Below are 17,704 nucleotides of genomic sequence, written 5' to 3' on the forward strand. Positions count from 1 at the left end.
GAAGCACAGATATACCAAATGCAAGTGACTCTTGTTTGATGCACGGGATTGGAACTGTGCATTAAAAAATCTCAGAAGATTTGTTTTTTGTAATAGATTATCTTCTGATCATGGACACCTATCAATCGTCGACGTATGCATGTACTAGAAGGTAGAGGCTATAGTCAAAATATTGGACCCTTTCTCTAACATTGAGGTCAAATATCCATAAGGCAAAGGTATGATATATGGTGCAGGGATAAGGTAAATTTCTCACTATGTGTACAAATTATGGCACATTGCTCTTGTTTGCAAAATTATGTACCGATGCAAAAATGCATGTGGAACAGATTTTAAAAAAACACAAACCCAACTACGTATGAAAATAGCATTAGAATTACAGTTATACAAATCACAATACAACTTGAGTGGTAAGGAACAGGATATAAAAACAGCCGACTTGCTGATAAATTGATATTGCAAGACATTCAGTTTAATTTATCATACTGAGTATATAACAAAATTGGTGTATCCCTAGCTGAATATCATTCTTACATCTTCCTTTGCTGTGTACAAAATAATCTTTACATAATGCCAAAAATCTAGTCAATGGACCAGAACTTTGATAACCCCCTAACTGTTTACTTCCCACCAATTTCATCTCTCCTCTAGCAGTAGAAGCAGCTGACATCTTTTTCACCAAGTTGAGCATTATTGGGTGAAGCAGCTTCAGTTAGCGGGGGAAGCCCAGCCATATCCTCCTCCAAGTTGGGGAAATCTTGTTGAATCAAATGGATAAAAGGTTCAAGCTCTTCAGGGTTGTCTATGATCCAGTCACAAGCAAAAGGACCAGGTGCTTGCTCTAGAGGACAGTCTTCAATGCCAGTGCCGGTGACAATATGTGAATCACCAAATGATGGGAGAAACCGATCAACTCCAGTGCCATCGCCGGACAAAAGGGCTGCAACTTCGGAAGAACCAGGGATATCCGTGGCCATGTCATCTGGGAGGTGTGTGAAGTCTGGTAGCAAACCTGCAGTATTGCTGGTGATCATGCTGCAAGCCATATTAGGTGGAACTTGCAAAAAACCATGACTCGTGCTGAAGCTGTAGGTAGATGACATGTCAACTGCCTGCACCTCTTCTTCTATGTCTAATGGAATATGCTGACCACCATGGCTAGCATTGGAGCAATATAAAGTAGATTCATTGGCTGCCTGTACTTCTCTGTCAAACAGAGTTTGATGATCACCATAGCAATTGCTGAAACTATAAGAAGTAGATGCACAAGGTGACTGCATTTCTTCTTCTCCACTGCATGGAATTTGACCCCCACCATTGCAAGTATCGAATCTATAGGAGGTAGATGCATCAGCTTCTTTCACTTCTCCTCCTCTGCTGAGTGGAATTTGATCATCACCACCATGGCAAGTGAAGCTATAGGAAGTAGATGCACCATCAGCTAGCCATGGTTCAGGTTTTCTCTTGCCAATGCCCTCCTCCCATTGGTCTTGGCAGTCCGGCTCCTCCTGATCTTCTACTTTGTCTTCTTCTTTGTAATCATCACCCTCATCGTCCTTAGCTTTATTCCCTTTATAATGGATCTCGCACAACAACCAATCACTTTCCTACAAAAGAACCAACACACAAAAGAATGACATATAAACTATTACTGAAATCACATATTTGTTGTTATCCCCTTAGTTAATTTAAGATTATTAGGATAAGATACATTCAAGAGAAAATCTTGAGATCAATCTTACCAGGTTTGCAGGTGGCTGATGCCGGTTGGATTCCCCGGAAAGACGATATTCTGTCATGATCCAACCAGTCTTCTTAGACTTGTCGTTGCCCTCAAAATAGGTCAAGGTTTTGTATACCCCACCGGTGTTTCGTCCACCATTCTTGATAACGGGCTTGTCTCCGGTGCTGCAAATCCAGCGGCCACCATTCTTGACCTTGCGGTCTCTATGCTTTTTGTTCCTGAACCTTTCATCGAACTTGGTGAAGAAGTATCGGCTCCGAATCCTCCTATTTGGAAAACGCTCTGCAAACAATAGAGATTCAAGATTCAATCAAGATCCCACTTTTATCGTGAAAGATTCAAGATTCAATCAAAAGCAAGCAAGATGTTAATCTTAGCCAATTAAAGAAGAGAGAATAGGAGTTACCATAGAGGACTTCCGGCCGGAGGTCATAGAGCTCGACTTCCTTGATGATGTCGGAGGGAAGGGGTTTGCCGGAGACCTTTCTTTTGAGGTACTGCTCGATGAGTTCCACCTTGGTGGGATTAAACCTGTACCCTGCGGGAAAATTCTTTTCCTCTCCCATATCAGTCTTTCTTTCTCTCAACCGGGCTCCAAGATCGTTCCGATCCTCCAAGATTGTGCCGATCCCGAACAGAGAAGTGTCTCTGTCTCTTAGAGGCTGCAAACGAGTTCTTCTCCAACGGAATCGAGGCCGCTGAAGAGGAGGAGAAGAAGAAGAAGGGGAGGAAGCGCTGAAGAAGAAAAGAAGAACAAGAATCACGGAGGGCTGCCTGTGCCGGTGAACGCGGAAGCTAACAAGTGGAAGGTCTGCGCGATGATACGAGTTATATTCTCCCAATCTCAGCGCGTTTCCAGTTTCTAAAACCCTGAAACCATGAGTATTTGGGTTTTGTTTAAATCCAAAACAGAGCTTCGAGTGCCGGGAGCAACGGCTAATTTGCCCCGTGTACAGCTGTTATACGGTTTGCTGTACAGGTGTTATACGATTTTCCCCAGGCATAATCCGCAAATTAATGATACACGCATATAACGGTTATTTTCCCCGGTGGCGAGTGTGAGTGGGTAATTCTGTTCTGTCATTTAACGGCCAAAAGAAGGAACCAACCTGGAGACTCCTGTTCAATCCTCCCTTGGAGGATATTCTAACAAACGATTAACGTCTTCTCCAACTCCAACCTTGCCATAGCATTTGATTTTAATCAAATCTATATTATATATCATTAATTTTATAAAGCATGCTATTCTAAACGATGAAAGGAAGCAGCGGATGTATCATCAAATTGACCCCGTCCGCAGATCACCATTATCATTGGACTCACCGCATGCTTGGTTTTTGTACAGGGATATTAGAAAGATCACCATCCAAACTCATCTGCTGGACTTCCGCTGCTGGCAGTATCTTGATATTTTCTTCCGTGGAGCCCTGAAGGGGGATGGCATTGATGCAGTCAATGCTGCCTTTCACATTGTTGGAAAGGTTGGGAAAAAAAACTATCCTGATTGGCAATTTCGGATCTACTAAAATAAATCCATAGTCCAGATAGAAAAAACTAGAGGTCCTCCGTTGACCCTTTAAGATACATGAGAGAGAAACTTAGAGTGAGAGAAAATAAGAGAGAGAAAGATAGAGGAGAGAGAAAGATTGAGAAGAGAGAGAGAGAAGAGAGAATGAGGAGAGAGAGAGAAGAGTCAACTTTTCCTCTCTCTCTCATTCTTCTTCAAAATAAGGGAACCCCCCACTTTTTTTCTTCAAACTCGATAGCAGAAAGGCCAACAAGGCCAATAACTTGCAGCAGTAGTCGGCAGTGGTGCTGGGTGTCTATCCAGACACAGTCTTTGATGAAAATCCTAGCGACAGCGGCAGTGGTGGTCGGCGGCAACCAAGGATAGATCAGCTCGAATAAGGAAAGTTAGGGCATTATAGCTCACCAACTGATGGCTGGGGTTTGGCTACGATGATAGAGTATTGCTAGAAGACCTTCGGTTAACAACCTTAGCCTAAATCTCAAGGAATCAAGTGGAGAAAACCAAAATAGGAAGATAGAAAATAGAGCATCTCATATCAATTGAATCCAATGACTTGCCAGAAACAATCCGGTGACTTGCCAGTAACAATCCGGTGACTTGCTAGCAACAATCTGGTTGTCGGCATTGGCTAAGGAAATAGGAGAGCGTAGAGCTGAAATTAGGTCCTTCTTACCTCAACTTTGATGGTTAATCAACAGCAATTCAATGGTGTCTCTCCAATCCTTCTCAATGAAAAATCAGAAAGATTACCAATGGTTTTGCCGGTGGAAAATCGAAGATGGGAGGCAATGTGTTAGGGAAAGATTTGGGGGGCCCTTTATAGACTAATTCCTAGGGCTTTCGTCAGAATCCAATGATTCCTAGGTGTCTTTATCATCACAAGCTTGGGGAAAGAAATAAAGTCCAATCAAGACTGTAGTTCTCTTTTTTTATTTTTTAGATTCATGTGAAAAATCTGATCCTTATCTTCTCTTCCCTTTAAAATAATTTCATCTTCGAAATTAGCATATTTGAGATTTCAAACATTAAAAGTACATAGCCCTTATATTGTCCTTGAGCTTCCAATTAGTCTAGATCTCAAAGTCCTTGCTCCACAAGTCTTCAACATAAATAATTATATAGCATTTCAAAATTAGATCTTTTCTATCCATAAGATAACAAATTTTCTTGATCTCTTAATCTTAACTTAAAATACCCTAATTCTTTACCCATGAAATTGTTTGCTCTTGATTAATTTTATGTGAAAATCATAATTGACCCAACCTAATCTTAATAAAATTAGAAGAGTGATGGAGCATGATATGCTCACCATGATCTATAGCCTTCTTTATCATTTTATCTTCTTGCATGATGTAACAATTAAACTCTTATCACCAAAAAACTTTAAATCCATTCAAACAAATGGAGTAATAATGTCCAAGCTAAGAAAAAGATATCTATATTCAAAACATTCCATATCTAAGCTTAACCAAGGATTATTAATCTATTAATCCTAAACTTAAGATGCTCAAAATTCTTTTAACTATTACCAATAATAAAAGATCCAATCATTGAAGATAGTACTAAAACATCTAGATGAGGTCAAGGATCAACAACCTTATCGTTTCATTTATCAATGGCGATCTCTTTCACTAAAAATTAAGTCTCCATTCATGACACTCATTGAGTTAGAATTAATATTCTTAACTAGTTTCAATAAAAGTCAACTACCATACTTCTGCTATGTACTCTGATCCGAATCTACCGAATCTTCTAGGTTTATCAGATGAATTTCTGACAAGAATATTATTTTACATCAAAATCTAAAAAAGATCCAATCTTTCATATTTTTGCTAGATTTAAAATAAATTTTTTAAAATTTCTTTGTCCCTCGAGCATATCAAATCAAGATTAAATCTTAATTTACTTTCATATTCGAAGCCCTTATATAAGCTCCTCTACTCATCTAAAATCCTATAAACCTAGAACTAATTTGGAGTAAGTTAACCCTAAAATTACCTGATAATCAATTAGATAATTTCAAATAATTTTTTTTAAAAAAAATAAGATTAACTCCAAACCTCAATAAATTAGAAGACTTCAAATCAACATCTTTATAAGTAGAATCAATTCAATTATTCCATATAGAACTTCTTTCATCACAACCCTTAGCATAAATAAATCGACACATAAAATCTTATCCCTTATATGTTAAAACTCATATAAGTCTTTCAGAAAAATATTTCTCAACTCAATTTGATAACAATAGTAAGATACCTTAAATCGGCTCAGAAACTTAAACTCTAACTTGAAACCTAACATACCCAATAATCTCCACAAATGTAAGGAAAATCAAGTAAGATGATCCAAAATTGATAATTTAAATTATCATAAAGATTCTATCATACTCCATAAAAAAAAAGATTCTATCATGATGTATATCCCATGTCCTCTTAATAAAAATCTAAAGCAATCAATGGAACCCAATATCAATATAGTACATAATCTACCAATAGGTGCAATCCCCGAAGAACATTCCACACTCTGACTCATTGCTAAACACAAAATTTGCAACCAAATAATCAACAACAAGACTAAGGGAGGGCTATTATGGTTTGCACCCGCATCAAATTTGAAATTTCAAAATCATCTGAATAATAATTGAATAAGTGCACACTATAACACCTCTAATTAATATAATATCCTATGTTCAAAGGTCAACACCTCTTATGCTTTAGTCAAGCCCTACTTACTGAAAATCAGGATATAACTCATCTAGTTCTGTTATACACATCGTATGCCACTTATATATAAATTTTATCATAATATAAAATGATCCGAAATCCAAACTTTGAATCTTTTTTACTACTTTTATCATGTTCTAGTGATCATAAATTTAAGTTTTGATTCTATTTATATCACAGTCCCAAGTGATCATAATCTTAAGCTCTGATACCACTCTATCACATCCTGAATTCAATATCTACATCGACATATGATGGCTGCACATTCTCTAGAGAAAATTCTAAAGAATATACAAAGCCTATAAAATTTGTTACAATCTCAAACATCTGTAAACACAATGATCTCAATTCATAATAAAATACTCCATATTGACATATAATAACACTTGTTCAATTTTCAAAATGCAATCATCTGATTGATATTGGTGATGCTCTATCTAATCAATTTTTTTATCCATGATCCCAACCATAGCCAAGTACAAGCATCCTATCACTATAAAAAAGAAAGAGAAGAAAGAGTTGTGAGCTTTATAGTTTAGTAAGAATTTTCATACACCAACATCAATATAATAATAATAAATAAGAAACTAATAATGATTGTTACTCATACAAATCATATGCTAAAAGATATCATGATTCAGAAAATATATATAACAATATATTTTTTATGCAATGAGTCACATTATACAATTATCTCAAAATCAATATATATCAGATTCAATCATTTTAAGATGCTCGGCTCTAGACTACCACAATCATATTTTTAGCCAATGGTAGGGCACTAATATAGTAGCTAATTTTATGGACTACCACAACCACATTTTCAATCCGTGGTTAGGCACTAATATAGTAGCTAGTTCTGCGGACTACCATAACCATATTTTCAACTCGTGGTGAGGCACTAATAATGGCTAGTCCAAAGGATCACAAGTGCTCAACTATGACTACCACAACTATATTTTTAGCTTGTGATGGGGCACCAATATAGCTGCTAGTCTGAGGGATCATACGTGCTCAACTTTGAACTACTACAATCATATTGCTTACCCATAGGGGGCACCAATATAGTGGCTAGTCCCATGGACTACGAGAATCATATTTTCAACCTATGGCTGAGCATCAACAATATAGCTAGTCCAGAGCACCACAACCCCACATACAGTCATACAACTCCATCATGCTTGTTAAGTATATAATTTAAGATTATACTCTTTTACAAAATTTGATGCACATGATTACCAAAATCTATCCAAATTAGGATTAGTGATATATCACACATAACTTCATATAGAATCATACATATACTTAACAAATATGTATATAGCATATAACTATTAAAACTACATAAATCAAATCACTGATGCACAAAATAATTTTTATATAAATAGATGTTCAATATCTAGGAACTCTTACCTCTATTGATGCCAAACTCTAGAATAAGATTTACCAATCCATGACTAGCATATCAACTCAATGATATAATTTAAACTCACCTTCAAGCAACCATCGGTACAAATTATTATTAGATTTCTAGTTTCAAAGATTTAATACTGAATTGCTCTAAATCTTCAAATTTAATGATTTACCTTGATTTAGGGATTAGAATGTCAATCTCCTTACTTAGCATATCTTCTTGATAGGTGACTATACTTGTCCACAAAATCAAAGCTAGATATAGAGGAGATGTGTATTTGAAAAAGAATAAGACTGATCAGGTGACAACTCTTAGGATCCGAATTAGAATGATATAATCTAACTCGACAGTTTAGGAAACTGATAATCCATCTATATAAGGATAGTGGATCAAAGGTTGTCAAATGTAGGATTTAAAATATTCAATAATGATTAGGATGAAGGTTCGCATAATGGTGCTTGCATCAATGCCAGTTCAGGATCTAATAAAATCAACCTATAGTCTAGATAGAAAGAATTAGAGATCCTCCATTGACCCTCTAAGATACAAAGAGAGAGAAACATAGAGTGAGAGAACATAAAAGAAAGAATGGTAGAGGAGAGAGAAAGATTGAGAAGAGGGGGAGAGAGAGAAAAGATAGAGAATGAGGAGAGAGAGAAGAGAGACAACTCTCTTTCTCTCTTGTTCTTCTTCAAAATAGGGGAACCCCCTCCCCCACCCATTTTTTTCTTCAAACTTAGCAACAGAAAGGCTGAGGTCTGTGACCTATAGTGGCAACCTACGACGATGTTGGGTGTCCATCTAGGCACAATCTTCGATGAAGATCTCCATAATAATGGCAGTGGCGAATGGCGAGCCAAGGTTAGATCAGCTCAAACAAGGAATATTGGGGCATTATAGCTCATCGATCGATGGCTGGGGTTTGGCTACAATTATAGAGTTGCTAGAAGCCTTTCAATTAAGAACCTCAACCTAGATCTCAGAGAATCAAGTGGAGAAAACCAAAATAGGGAGACAGAAAGTAGAGCATCCCATATCAATTGAATCCAACGACATGTCGGCAATAATTTGATCATCGATGATGGCTAAGGAACTAAGAAAGGGTAGAGATGAAATCAGGCCCTTCTTACCTCGACTTTGATGGTGGATCAATGGCAATGCAATGGGATCTCTCCAATCCTTCTCAATGGAAAGTCAAGAAGAAGACCAATTGTTTTGCAAATGAAAAATCAGAAATGGGAGGCAATGTTTCAGGGAATGATTTGGGGACCCTTTATAGACCAATTCTTAAGGCTTTCATTGGATTCTGATGAGCCCTAGGAGTCCTTATCGTCATGAGCTTGGAGAAAGAAATAAAGACCAATTGAGATTCTAATTCTTTTTTCTTCTTAAGATTCATGCAAAAAATCATGTCCTTACAATCATATTTATGTATCAATTTTATAAATCATGTCAAAAAATATTTTATATTTTTATAATAAATCTATAGAAAGTGAAGCATTACTTATCTTATAAATACTCTAACAAATCCAAGTAATTTCATAAATTCTTTTCAAATCATCAAATCCTATTGCAAAATCCACTACTGGACATTTTCTTATCGAGAAAATCACACCACTATACATAATCAAGTTCAATAATTAGGAAGGATACAAATAATTATGGAAAGATAGAAATTAAGGATAGTCACATCCAATGGTTTGGATCGATCCAATTAACATAATTTCATTGATCAAAATTAGGATAAAAAATAGGTGGTTCGATAGAGTTGAGGATGATCAAATTAGTAATGTCTGACGAGAGTCAGGGTGGAGGTCAGTATGCTACCCAACAATCAGAAGTTAGTTCAATTAAATAACTTCATTAACTAGGATCACTTAAAATAAAATAATTCGATAAAGACCAATTAAGACTAGATCTTATAATGCTTAATTAGGAGCTAGTTGGGTGGTGTGGGTACGTTGTCCAACCAATAGGATGGTTCAGAGTCTATTTATCGGATCAATTCGGATTTAAAGTGATAGGACTGGGGATCCTTCACTGGATTCATAAATCAAATAGAGAGAGAATGCTAGAGGAAACAAAAATTAACAAGGTGGAATAGGGTTGATCAGGCAACTCTACTTAATATCCTGATGGATTCGATCAAGATGATTTAATCAAATCATGATTAAACTAAAAAAAAAAAATTTGAGAGAGAAACTAGAGAGAGAAAGTAGAGAAAAAGTGGAGAGAGAAAGGGAGAAAAGTTTTTTTTTCTATCTTTCTTTTTCTTCTTTTATTTTTCCTTTTTTCCCCTTCTTCTCTTCATTTTCTTTTCTTCTCCTTCTTAAGCAAAATAAGGGAGCATATGCCCTCCCTTCTTAGAATAAGAAAAAGGGAAGAAAAAAGGTGTGGTGGTGGCTGTTGACCGGAGGACCAACGGTCGATCATCGTAAGCAACAGCTGATGGTGACAACGGACTGATGGTGAGGAGATCAAATGAAGAAAAAAGAAAATAAAATAGGGCTTTTCCCTTTAACATGTGATTCCTTTCATAGATAATTGAGCTTCAACAATAGGCATAATTTGGCATAGAGGATCAGTCAAGAACTTAGGCGACACATGCTAATGGTGAGAAAGGCTAGAAAAGAGAGAAACAAGGGTGCAAATCAGATCTAAAAATAGGTTTTTTTTTTTTTGATATTCCAATAAAATCAAAGCCATTGATGGTAATTCAAAGCTTAAGCAAAGAGAGAAAAGCAAAGAAAAAAGATCAAGACTTATCTTGACTTCGATGAGGGATTTACCATGAATTCTATCGATCATAGTGAGTTAGATGTTGGAAAATATGTCCTAAAGTCAATTATTTATATGTAGACAATTGTGCATATTGTAAATTGTATATGAATTATAAATTAATAAAAGTTATTTTGATAATTGTATCATAAATTTTGCATCTTCTTTATTGAACTCTTGTATTATGATGAAGTCCTTAGAACTACTTTCAATCGACAAAGAAAAATTTATCATGTAGTTCTTAAATATTGTTCACAACCAAATGATATGCTATTATTAGAATAATAATATTTATCAAGTATAGATCAATGTATGCCATATAAGTTGGTTGTCCTCGTAATCAAAGAGTAGGGAGACACTGGTATGGCATGCAAGTGAAATGTAGGAGTATATTTATATTAAACTTGATCCAACTGTGGAGCACTTTGCTGTTAAGAGTAGCTCACGAAGAATATGGATATAAATGTCCCTCCGATATAAGATCACCATGATGACTTGCAAGTAACTTACTGTACTTTGCTGTTGAACTATCTGTATTTCTAATACAGTGAAGAAAGATTTATGAACACAGTCAAATATTTATGAAGTCTGTATGAGTCAAAATCAGATTGATTGCTCTTAGTTTCAGGAGTTATTGCTATAATATGTTTCAATTTAGTAAAATCTTATCCAGGATAATCATTGTGAGGAGTTACTAGATTTATAAGATTGAGACACAATCCAGATGTACTGATTAAGAGTTGACAGTTTAACTCTAAAGTCATCTTAAGCATTGAGAGTCAAAGGGATGAATTATACGATAACCATATGCCAAAGATTCTTGAATATTGCATTGCAACAATTTGACCTATCCGGATGTCTGATATCATTGCTAGATGGTCACTTCGATTAGTATAAAAATTTATTCCTATGCTACCAGCTTAGTGTTCGAACTTATGGGGTCACATATAAAAGAAATTTCTATTTGATCAGATGGCTAATCAATGATTATGAATCATTCAAGGATATAATCATCAATATGATTGATAATTAACCTTATGCAAAAGTTACGATAGAATAATTTATTAACAATTAGTGAATTATAGATGAATTAGCAATTAGATTGTTGATTAGCTCAATTTGAGTGAGCAATGAGGTTTAGATTAAGTCTAATTGAATTAGATTCGATTGAGTTTGACTTGATTAGGTTATGAGATGACCTAATTACTAAAGGAGATTAATTTTTGATTAGATTAGGATTTAATTAAGGTGATTAGGTGCCTAATTGGATTAGGTTCTCTCATTTAATTGGGTCTAACCAAATATGATTTGGATTGGGACCAAATAACAAAGAACTAAGAGTCCAATTGAATTGGACTTCCTACCCTTGCGCCAAACCCCTTCTCCACAGCATTTTATTTCACACTAAATCAGATTTGCATGATGTTTCTCCATGAGAATTTGAATGTTTTATCACCCACTCTCATGGATTAGGATGGAGTTTGAATTCAAAATTGGTCTGAATTCAAATTTGAAAAAAGATTGGGATAGGATTGGTTCGAATTCAAATTGAATTTGAATTTGAACTCAAAACTAACCCTTATCTAATCCTTTGTCGCCCACCATAAGATGGGGTCTCATTTTGTGTGACAAAAGTAAGTGTTTCACTATGAAAGAAATTAGGGTTTCACTGTGAGAAAGAAAAAGAGAAGAGGGTCGGCGTGAGACTCTAAGTCATGGGTACCCTAAGGTTTGGTCTAGGGTTTTAGGATGAGAGAAAAGAGGAGAGAAAAGAGTTTCCCCTGTTCACTTACTTCCTCCATTCCACATCCTCCCAAGCCCTTCTTCTTATCCTAGAAGAGTCCAAGTGAACTGAAGGAGATCAATCATCCATCAAAAGAGTCTCTGCAAGGAGCTAACACTTCGAGGAGATCATTTATCGAACCTTTGATTCGATAAAAAACTTCATGTAGATACCTGCGGAGATCGTACATTAGTGCAGCTGCTGTGCAATAGGGAGAACCTCAAATCTATGGTAATCAGCTGTGGTAAATTTCAATCCACACTCTGGTATGAGATCTAATCTTCGTAGATATGATCTAATAGTTAGATATGATCTGTGATTTGATTTTAGATTTTGTATGCATTTGTGTCATATCATCAATCTTGCTTAGATAATTTATAGATCAGATCTAATGCATGATAGATTAAAAGGTTTAATCTAGCTTCTTTTCACTATAAAATTTTTAAAAACATGCATGAAACAGTCTAGCTTTTTCTTCAATTGGTATCAGAGCCGGGTTGCATGACATGAATATATATGCTATCAAGATCTGATTTCATACATATATGATATGCAGTGTAGTTTATTTTCTTGATAGCCAAGTACTCAGATTGAGTTAATCACCAAGGCTATCCGGTCATAAGAGAAAGTAGAGATTAAAGTTTCTCTCTTATCCAATCGATAGGTTCTCTTATGGTGTGTAGGAGTGCCACTATGATCATATCTCATGAAGAAGAATAAGAAAAAAAATTTTAAAATTATTTTAATCATTGTAAATAAAATTTAGAATCATAAATAAGTTTAAATTAGATCTAAAATAGATTTATGATTGATTTTATTACTATTTATGCAAAAATATCATATCTAAAACTTTTCAATTGTTGCTAGAATGCCTATTGAGTCAGCTCAATTTTGGTTTGAGTCGGCTCAAGTCTTTGGTGAGTCGGTTCAGTTTTTTATTGAGCCGACTCAGTTGTACAGGTTGAAGAGAAATATTTCTATTCATCACCAGTGAGTCGACTATATCTCAGAGTTGAGTTGACTCACTATGCTGAGCCGACTTAGTCTAGGGTGAGTTGACTCAAATTTTCTAGATGGAATATTTTTTGCATGACATTTTATGTAAAGAAGTTTACATTTAAAATTATTTAAATATCTAATTTTATATACTTAATTTAGAATTAAGATATGAAATTAAAGGATCTAGAATTATGAATTTAAGATCTAATGATATTTCATAAAATAAGGGGCTATGGGTTAGCTCTAATTAGGTCCTTTTAACTGGATTAGACCTAGGATTGAAAATAAATGGACTAAATAAAGTAGTTGATCAAATCTAACCAAAAGTTGATTTAGATTAGGTCAAAGTCACTCTAGATCAAACTCAATAGTTGTAGTTGATCAAGTCCATATTTTATCAAATGAATCTGATTATGGCTTAGTGGTCGAGCCCGAGTCATTTGGCTGATCAAATCTAAACAGATAAACCAATTGGTGTCTAAGGCAAATGGATGAAAGAGATTTTTAATTGGGACCATTCTCTTTCCTGATCAATTATGTTGGTATCTAAGGAAAGAAATGAGGACCCTCCTACCCATCTCCACTTATCTGACCAATGTGCTTAATCTGATTTTGATTAGGTCGAGTTCACCCATGCCATTGATTGATTTAGGTGCCCTTGGACCAGCTTAGTCTCTAGTCCTCTTCAAAAACTTGATGAAGTCAGTGGAAGGATGTTGATTACTGGTTAATCTCTTCTCTTGATTCTAAAATAAATAATTAAATTCTTTAAATTATTAGATCCTTAAAATAATAACGTTATGGGGATAACAAGTTTACAGCCTCCCATTAAGGTGGATGATAATTGATCCAATAGTTTGAATAAGCATTGGAGGTTTTACACACCTGGTGTTTATCTGACTATTGGAATTATCATTCATAATCTGATGACTCAATTGTGACTTTCTGATAGATGGTCAGATTGGTCAAGCTATACTTGGAGCTAATCATTCGTTAGTTAGATGCACTGAGTATGGTCATGTTAATGGTTGGACCTAATCAATATTTTCAGTGAAGGTGCCACATACCCACTGAAGAGAAGCTTGAAGCAAAATATATTATTAGAAATTGTTTGAAGAAATAATTAGTTAAGAACCTATCTATTGATGCACATGGGTTGATCGAGCTACACTCGAATCCATATGCAGTCGGTGTGGATTCTAGTACTTGCTAAGGATTAAAGTAACTCCTCAGATTGGAGGTAGAGGCTATCAATTTAAATAAAATAGTGATAGAATCTTTAGACTAAAGTCTAAGTTTTTAAGATTAAATAATTTATATACTACTAGATCTTTTATTTTCTTTTCTTTTCAGTAATAGCTAGTACATTGTCACTCTGATCATTGTTGGATAGTGACAACCTCACGAGATCCAATTTCAATAGCTGGTATCGAAAACTCAAAATTATTCTGAAGTACGAAAGGATCCTGTATGTACTTACGGATCCTGCACTTGAAGAGTTCGCTCCTAATGCTCGTGGTATGATCAGAGATACTTATCAGAAGTGGCTTAATGACTGCACCATAGTGTGTTACATTATGAGAGAAGCTATGAATGATGAGTTCAGTCATATGTTTGAGGATGCTCAGTCGGAGAAAATACTTCAAGTATTGAATGAATCTTTCGACACACTTGATGATGTTGAGAGGCACAAAACTTCTTGTACTATCTTCAACGCCGGCATGCATGAGGGGGTGTCGGTCATAGATCATGTATTGTACATGATCAAGCAGATCGAACATCTGAGCAAACTTGGATTTTTTTTGTATGAGCAGCTAGAAAAAGATGCTATATTGAACTCGCTGTCCAAACCTTACCTCCTCTTCTTGAGTCATTATAGAATGGCTAAGCCTGCAGTAAACTATCATGATTTGCTATGGTTACTACAGACCTTTGAGAAGGATCACCATCTTCTCAAGGAGCCGGTGAATATGGTAAGTCAGTCCTCTGCTAGGCGTCATCTCTTTAAGAAAGAAAAGAAGAAGAAGAAGAAGGTACAACATGCTAGGGCATCAAAGCCCAATCAGATCAAGAAGTCCAAAGCTGATAAGAATCAGGCAAAATGCTTCTACCATAAGAAGCTGGGTCACTGAAAGAGGAATTATCCTTAATATATTACTTCTCTTAACCCAAACAGGCCTAACAAGAGAAGGAAGTAAGTGGTTACTGATCAAGGTACTTATATGATAACATCTTGTAACTTCTCTATTTGTGATATTACTATTAGGTATTGGATATTGGAAGTCCTATTAATATTATCAATTCATTGCTGGGACTTCAGGTCAGTAGGAGGTTTGAAGATGACGAAAGATTCTTGAAAGTGGGAGATAGAAGTCATATTTCTGTCCTAGTTTTAGGAGTTGTCGAGCTTATTTTTAATTTTAAAAATATCATTGTCTCAGATGATTGACATTATTGTTCGTCTTTTCTAATGAATGTAATCTCTATAGGCTTTTTGGCCAAACATAGTTATCATTTATCAATAAAGAAATTTTTTTGTGATATCATTGTAAATAGTGTTACTTTAATGCATGGACAATTGAGAAATAGTATTTATATTTTATCATAGCTTATTAGTGTAATATACACATCGAATAAATGCCCTAGATTAGATAATATCATGGATGCCTATTTTGGCATTGTAGGCTAGGTCATATTAACAAGAACAAGATAAACATATTAACTAAAGAAAAAATCCTCAAACTCAATGATTATTAATTATTGTAGACTTATAAATTCTATCTTCTTGGATAAATGACAAAGTCATCTTTTACTAGAAAAGATGAACGAGCCAGTGAAGCTCTAAATCTAATATATAGTGATGTATGTGGACCCATGAACACATATGTCAGAGGTGGATATTACTATTTCATTACATTTACTGATGATCTATCTAGGTATGGATACATCTATCTTATGAAACATAAGTCTGAATTATTTGAAATATTTAAATAATTTCATAATGAGGTTGAAAAATAAATTAGAAAGAGTATTAAAATTCTTCGATCAGTTTGAGGAGAAAAATATCTCATCAGTGAGTTTCTGATATATCTAGAAGAGAATGAGATTCTCTCTTAATAGACTCCTCCTAGGACACCACAACATAATGAAGTGTCTAAAAGGAGGAATCGGACTGTGTTAGACATGGTTTGATCCATGATAGGCTTTGCAAGTCTGTTGATCTTTTTTTGGTAGTATGCTCTTGAGTCGACTTATTATATACTTAATAAGATTTTGAGCAAGTCTGTAAATAAAAACTATATGAGATATGGATAGGGCATAAGTCGGTACTCTCACATATCAAGATTTGAAGATGTCCGACTTATGTCAAATGTTTAAAGACAGATAAGCTTAGATCTAGATTTGATAGATATCTATTTATTGGATATCTAAAAGAAATTAGGAGATATTACTTCTACTTTGCTGAACAACAAAACGTATTCATCAGCAATAAAGTAGTCTTTTTGAAAAAAAAGTTTCTTAAAGAAGAAACTAATACCACTAAGATTGAACTTGATGAAGTTCGACAGATAGAAGAACCGACACAGATAAGTAAAAATTTAAAACTAGATTTGATTAGATCAAAGCCAGAGCCCATTGTAGAGTCACTTTTGAGGAGATCCAGTAAAGTACCGTATCGGTCAGATAGATACTATAGTTTCTTGGTCCGAGATGGAGATCCTATTGAACTTGATGAAAATAATGAGAATCTGATTATCTATATGGATGTCATGCAAAGGTCTGACTCTGATAAGTGGCTCAAAGCCATAAAGTCTGAAATAGAATCCATGAAGGTTAATGATGTATAGATACTCGTTAATCCATCCGAAGGGATAAAAACCTATAGGGTGCAAATGGATATTCAAAAGAAAAAAGAGTACAAACAGAAAGGTAGAGATCTACAAAGCCCATTTGGTTGCCAAGGTATATCGGCAATGTTATGGTATTGACTATGATGAGATATTTCCTCCTGTAGTAATGCTCAAATTTATTCAGATAATGCTTGTGATAGCAGCATACCTTGATTATGAAATCTGACAAATGGATGTCAAGATGACTTTCCTAAATGGAGAGCAGATGAATAGGTGTATATTATATAGTCTGAAGGGTTCACATCCACAGATAAATCAAAGGTGTGCAAGCTTTAGAGATCTATTTATGGATTGAAGCAAGCATCATAGAGTTAGAACTTATGTTTTGATAAAACGATCAGAACATATGGCTTCATTAAGAATGGAGAAGAACTTTGCATCTATAAATGGGCTAATGGCTTTGTAGTCATTTTTTTTGTATTGTATGTAGATGACATGCTCTTAATAGGGAATGACATACTTGCTTTACAAAGTGTAAAACTATGGTAGTCATCATAGTTTTATATGAAAGATTTGAGAGAGATATCCTACATCCTAGGGATGAAGATCTACAGAGATAGATCTAAAAGGCTACTTAGATTGTCCCAATACATGTACATTGATATTGTGCTAAAATGGTTCAGTATGATGAATTTCAAGAAGAATTATCTACCAATAGATCAAGAAATTTTTTTCTCTAAGAAAAATTATCTGACAACTCCACAAGAGAGAGAGTATATGAGTAGGATCCTATATGCCTCAATAGTGAGATCTATCATATACGCTATGACATATACAAGATCGGATGTAGTCTACTTATTAGGGGTAGCGAGTAGGTACCT

At 35.1% G+C, this 17,704-nt stretch overlaps 1 protein-coding gene across 1 annotated transcript; it reads right to left on the reverse strand.

The window, feature by feature from the left end:
* Positions 1 to 27: 27 nt before the first annotated feature.
* Positions 28 to 2,521, reverse strand: LOC140853582 (uncharacterized). The gene is made up of 3 exons (XM_073248222.1): positions 2,151 to 2,521; positions 1,743 to 2,026; positions 28 to 1,607 (listed from the first exon to the last, which is right to left on the reverse strand). The coding sequence occupies exons 1-3, from the start codon at positions 2,308 to 2,310 to the stop codon at positions 648 to 650; spliced, it is 1,404 nt and encodes a 467-aa protein (XP_073104323.1). The 5' UTR covers positions 2,311 to 2,521; the 3' UTR covers positions 28 to 647.
* Positions 2,522 to 17,704: the final 15,183 nt, after the last annotated feature.

Source organism: Elaeis guineensis, chromosome 14, assembly GCF_000442705.2.
Source record: "Elaeis guineensis isolate ETL-2024a chromosome 14, EG11, whole genome shotgun sequence".
In the NCBI taxonomy this organism is placed as follows: Eukaryota; Viridiplantae; Streptophyta; class Magnoliopsida; order Arecales; family Arecaceae; genus Elaeis; species Elaeis guineensis.

What these genes read in the sequence shown, in the direction of transcription:
- LOC140853582 (XM_073248222.1), bottom strand. Translation starts at nt 2,310, where the DNA reads ATGGGAGAGGAAAAGAATTTTCCCGCAGGGTACAGGTTTAATCCCACC. An exon ending in CCGGCCGGAAGTCCTCTATG is followed by an intron (nt 2,027 to 2,150) that starts GTAACTCCTATT and finishes TATTGTTTGCAG; the next exon opens with AGCGTTTTCCAAATAGGAGG. An exon ending in ATCAGCCACCTGCAAACCTG is followed by an intron (nt 1,608 to 1,742) that starts GTAAGATTGATC and finishes GTTCTTTTGTAG; the next exon opens with GAAAGTGATTGGTTGTTGTG.